The 6,000-nt window shown below is 42.8% G+C and overlaps 1 protein-coding gene across 1 annotated transcript in view; it reads left to right on the top strand.

Annotated features, from left to right (window-relative positions):
• LOC149358172 (nuclear receptor subfamily 1 group I member 3-like) overlaps positions 1 to 1,200 on the top strand; it is a 29,985-nt gene extending 28,785 nt beyond the window's left edge. Inside the window, exon 4 of the mRNA XM_089578042.1 lies at positions 792 to 1,200. Within this exon, the coding sequence (XP_089434168.1) occupies positions 792 to 1,013 (222 nt within the window). The 3' untranslated portion in view covers positions 1,014 to 1,200. The remainder of the gene's footprint in view (positions 1 to 791) is intronic.
• Positions 1,201 to 6,000: the final 4,800 nt, after the last annotated feature.

The following is a 6,000-nucleotide window of genomic DNA, read 5'->3' on the forward strand; positions in this document are numbered from 1 at the left end:
AGAGTAGAAATATGCGAAGAATTTTCTGTAAAAAATGAGTCCGGGTTATTACGCTATTATTTAGTTGCCTGCTAAAGGAATGTCTTGTTCTTGGAACCATAGCGGCAGATGCTTTATGACGGATGTTTATATCGTTTTTATTGGTCTCTTCAAGTTAGTATAGTAGTCTAACTTGTATGTGCATGCCCCAAGCCTACTAAAAATTCAGGAGGCACTATTGCTCTTTAAAGTGCTGCAAGGCGAAAGCCTTTCCTGGCGCACTGTTTGGCATTGACTGCTAGACTGTTTGTGCTGTACTAGTGCTTTATTTGACTGCACACTTTAACTGCACATTACAACTACACACTTTGACTGCCGACTTCCACTGCTTCTTCAGCACGACTCTCTCTCTCTCTGTTTCGATGAGTTCGGTTGTATCCATGGCTCTGTTCGCAGAAATGAGGTATGTAAGGTGGTCACCCACGGACGCTTTACGCCCCCTGTCGGAGCGGACGACAACTATTTCATTAGTTGTCGTCTGCTCCAAAAGGGGGCGTCAGGCATCCGTGGGTGTCCTCATTACTGCGAGTCCGCGCACTCTGACGTCATAACCATTTCAACCCACCGAAAAGCGTGACACGTACCTCTGCTGACAACCTTCTGTCTAAAAACGATGATACATTAAAGGCTTTCGCCTTAATAAATTTTTAGTTGCAAGTGAGAGCTTATGTCGCTTGCTTCATTTAGTTGTCCCCCTGTCTTTGGCGCTGTTTTCCATTGCCCGCTAAAGCGGCGTCACGTGTTCGTCGCAGGGGCGCACCATGGTTCCGACGCAGCGAAGCGGCTCCGACGTCAGGGGTGGCGCCGACGAAGCCCGTCAGCTTCCCGGTCCTCCTCGGTGGAGGTTCCCGGGTGACCTGCAGCCCCTGAGCGCCGCGGAATCCGCCGACGACTCGGCCGAAGAGGAGGAGTCGGCAGAGGAGTCCTCTAGTCAGAGCTCTTCGGACCGCTCGGCCGGGGCTCGCAAGAGCTGACAGCGGCTCTCCCGGCGGGCCCTTCTCTGTGCGCCTGAGTTGTTGGACTGCGCGCCACTGAACAATACCCGCCGCCTCCGGCTGCACCTTCTCGGACGGACTTTTCGCCGAAGACTGATTCAGCTTCAGCTGAAAACACGCCGATGTAAATGCAAAGGACTTTTCGAGCAAACAATACAGATGACTTTGATTATATGTGATTTGATTTCAGTGGAAGGCCAGCTAAGCCAAAGAGCGTCTAACGCTGGTGGTCTGTGCGAAGTGGGGTCCTTTATGAAAATTGTCTATAGACTGTCTATAGACTTGTTATGGATTCTATTACTTTCTTATAGATATTTCCTTTTGCCAATTGAGAGTCTACAGACTGTCTATAGAAAAAAGTGTACTAAAACTGTATGGCTATAAATACGGAGATTGTATATGACTTTAACAAGATAATATAGCGCAGAGTACGTCAGAACACAAAACGACACAAACAACACGAGCGCTACGTGTTGTTCGCGTCTTCTTGTGTCCTGTCCTACTCTCCGCTTTATTCTCTCGCTATGATCATGCAGCAACAAGCCCAAAAAGCCACGCTTTTGTATATGACTGTCTTTGGGATTTGTTTTGCCTACAGACTAGTCTATAGGACTTCTCTATAGAAGGTATATAGACTTTATAGACAGAAGTGTATGGACTGTCTATAGACTAAAGAAATTTTTGTAATGGGTCGAAGGTCCATTTTCCAAAAGTTTCATCCTTGAGAAGCCGATCGAGCCTGCAAGCCGGAGGAAGACTTGTACCTATCAAAAACAGCCCGTCACTGGGCGGCCCTGGGGACCGAACCTTGCTGCTTCCGCATAAGAAGCACTTGTTGGAACCTAGGCCACCCCTTCAGTATAACACATCAAATAAGCAACGTAGTAACGTTCACATGCAAATAAGTAGCGTTCACACGCAACGTAGTGAACGCATTACTGCGGTTGCTGGCGGGCTCCAAAGTAGGGTAAATAGCTGTGACATGGTTATTAGCACGAAAAACACCGCAGACAGCGAGAAGGCACCGATGGATGTAGCGCTAGACATCAGCATCTATTATGTTCTGAGCAGGGAACAGGTCTAAATATAAATGGCGAGTTTCTAGAAATCAAGTCAAATGTAGCACGATGTCCCAAGTAATCGGTCCAATATTCCAAATGGATAGTTTCACTCTGGCCCCTTGCAGGAACGGCCTTTGCCAGTACATTTCCAATATTGGGCCTATTACCTGTGCTTAAACACTTAAACAAAGAGTGAGGGTCCTGCGAAATTTCTGTGGAGTACGTACACGCTAAGGCACGAACTTGAGTCTGGGAACGTTTGTGCTTCTTGCTTTAACCAAACAGCCCCAGCAGCGTAAAAGGAAAAAAAAAGGGTAAAGAAAAGGACATAGCTTGACCAGGATAAGCTCTGGCTGGATACTCGGCACTGAGGAACGCAATCCAGGTATGCAAGCAAAACAAATTCTCACTTAGGAAGTAGTTACTCATTAGCGTCCACTAGGATGAGTCCGTAATGAGTAGTTACTCACTAACTGAAATCGACTTCACCAGTAGGGTTTCCCCTAAATGCACTTGAAGTACAAATTTTGTTTGAAGTGTTCCTTTGTGTTGTGCTGTGTGTTAAAGCTAACGTCACAGATAACCGTGTGCTCTAAGTTTCAACGGAAGAGATTTTTTCAGTGCCATAACCGTAGCGCTACAGATGTTAGCGGAGTTGCCTTTGCTAATGAGCATGCGCGACAGCTTCTCAAGAAGTTAAGTTATAAACAACGGAGAGTTAAGTTATAGCCAACAGCTTGGGTACCCAACCCCAGTTTTGTCGTAGTTGCAGCAACTCTCTCTGGCGGCTGTGGTTCGTCGTCCTTTGCTTAAGTTTTCCCACGGCATCAGGCTGCGGTGTGTAACTAGATTTTCTTTTTCCAGACGCGTCGGCAGCCGTGTCGACACACGTGTCGGCAGGAGTGTCGACAGACGCGTCAGCAGATTCGTCCGCCTTTCGGCGTCACTGCTTAAAAGGCTCAAGGTTCCAGCATGAATAAAGGCGCATCTAGTGAATTCATGGGCTTCATAAATAAAATAAAAGGAGTAAAGTCAAGAAAAGGAAAATAAAAATAAAGTAAACAAAAATAAAAACAAAATAAAAATAAGATGTGAAAATAAAAATAAAAACAATAAAATTAAGAAAAGGAGCAAAAAATAAAAAAACAAAATATGAAAAATAAAAAAGTAAATAAAAACAAACAGTGGCCAGGAAACGCTTTCGTCTTGCAGTGCTTTAGAGAGCCAAAGTGCCCCCTGAATATTATTCACTACAGTGCTGAAGCCAACCTTCCTCAAGAACCGAAATGTTAACGTATGTAGAAGCATCGATTATATTGCCATTCTTTAATGCCCCACGTGACCTGTAACCTCTCTTTGACGTCAGTCATCGTTCGGCTGTTGAAACCGATACCGAACAGCACGAGAAAGAAATTCGATTATAAATTACTTACCAGTTGTAGGAGGATACCGCGTGGTAATCCGCGCATAATAATGCCTTACACCTCATTACAAAGAATAAAACGCGCACCAAACAGTTAGGTGTCTATACTCATTTAAGAGGAAGGCGCCTCGAAGCATACTAGAAACGAGTTCAGGAAGATCTCAGATAAGATCAAGCAATAGATAGCTGGTCGAGATATTTGTTTTAGTTACTATTCATATATATAATTTCTCGATGACTGGAAAACAGATTCACGCAATACGTTTTGTTCAGAGAAAATATTTTAAGCACAAAAATATTCTTCGTCACGGAGTTGACTCTCAGCACATACGCGCACTGAAGTGCTTTTGCCAGCTTTGTTGTGAATAACTGTAAAAATATCACACGGAGAGGCCTCATCCACGACTCTCTTGCGCCCAGTTATTTTGAACACATAGCAAATTTTATTCTTTTTTTAATTTCGAAACTCTTCGCACCGAAAGTCTTTTTGACCACTTTGGTTATATTTACCTAAAAGAAGAAATAAGCTACAACCGCAAACGTTGAACGCTGAATTCTACATAAACGTATAATATAAAATTCACCGATATATATTTCACGAATACAAAAAAGGTATTGCAAAAACTTCAAGAACGCGCAAAATCAAGAAATCTGGATGCCGGTTAAGAAAAAATATTTTTGAATATATTTTATTTCCCTACAGGTATTTTACAGCATTCGATTATTCATAAGCATATTAAAAACATTTGTGCATCCAGTCACCCGCCAGTAAATATTCATCTCCCACCTACGAGCCTCCACCTATCACCAACCTCTATCCTTCAGATAACCCCCCCCCCCCTCCCCTCTTACTACACCCACCTGAAGCTTAAGGAGCAGCGGAACGAAAATCGATGGCGAAATACAATGCAAAGACTCAAGGGAAAGGCAATCATTCTAGAAGCGAAACGCACAACCAATACTGCTAATGTATATTTGCCGCTGCACATCATATGATTGCCTGTCCATTTCTTTCATTATTAATTTTTAGTTTGTCCAGGCAATTTTCATTAAGTGAACATGCTCATACTAACTGGAAATGTCCCCTTAAATTATTGAGGCGTGTCCTTGCGAGCTATTTGAAGTTACTTCTAAGCAAAGTTAGCAAAATCACCAATGTGAATAATAGAGGGTCCCTTTTAGAGACGCTGCATATACTACAAGCAAAATTATGAAACATGTTTTCCGCGCTTATGAATTTTCAAATAATGCACAATATCTGGACAGAGCATAAAACTTTCAAAACTGATATTTCCGTTGAATCGATATCCAATGTTCCCGTGATTCTGTGCTTTCTAGAAGTTTGCACGACAGCATTTCCTTAATTGTTAAAGATATTGGTTTATTTTATATTGCTCAGTAGATAAGTTCGTGCATAATGCGGCCTTAAACGTTTGCATTTATAGCTTATTTATTCCGTTCGATAAAAATCTCCCTACTTGGCAAAAACTTTTTGTGCGCAAAAACTATGAAATTTCAAATAAAAAAAGATTGAATTTGCAAATGGTTAAAATTAACTGAACACAATGTAGGCAGTCGTAGATCTGTTGTTAAAATTATCATTCATCTTGATGCAATGTATTTGCAATTATTCACTATCAAAGTTGGCAGCAACAGCAGTCCACGTGAGCGCGGTAGTCTATCTCTTTGTGATTAAGAACTGTTTGGGCTTCGAAACGTTTTTTTCCGGATAGCACTAATGACAGGTACCTTCGTTGCAATGATCGGGCAGCGAACTTCAAAAACATTAGACAAATCCAAGTTGCCGACTAGGCACCCATTCCATGATCTTGTCTGAAATCGCCTTACAACAGGAGTACAGGAAAGCCCACCTTCAAGTGGACTCAGTGAAAAGAAATTTAATTAAACTCCTGGAGCAGCATTTTGCAGGCCTCGATTTACACTTCGATAATAAGGAAGCGAAACACGTACAGTGATAAAGACAAAGAGCACACGCATGCTTCAATTCTCAAGTGTTTCGTGTTCAGCGTTCCTAGTTTGTGCCCGTGTGCTGTGCGATGTGCAGAGCATGTTAAAGATCCCCAGGAGGTCTAAATAATTGCCAAGTACTCCAACACGAAAACCTCTTTCTCTTTTCCTTCTTTCACTCCGTCCTTCACCCCTTCCCTCTTTGTGCAGTTCAGGTGTCCATCGAGAAGTCGGGGAGTAACTGAGTCTTTCGTTTCCCCAATACAGCTTTGCTCTAGGCTGGTTAGTGTATCACTTTACGCAAACAGGTGAGCGCGAAAATAAAATAAAGCTCAGAAAACCGGACGAACGCGAGAGCTATTAAAAACCGCTTTATATCTCCAGAAACACACATACCGAGCGTTTCACCTAACTCATTGAGAAATTTTTAGGCTTTCTTAGTTTAGAGGAGCGCTTTTTTTCTGCATAGCATTATTAGCGGCGTAGCGCACCAGAATACAGCTATGACGTGATA

This window comes from Amblyomma mixtum, chromosome 3 (genome assembly GCF_055824585.1).
Source record: "Amblyomma mixtum isolate Tamu chromosome 3, ASM5582458v1, whole genome shotgun sequence".
Lineage (NCBI taxonomy): Eukaryota > Metazoa > Arthropoda > Arachnida > Ixodida > Ixodidae > Amblyomma > Amblyomma mixtum.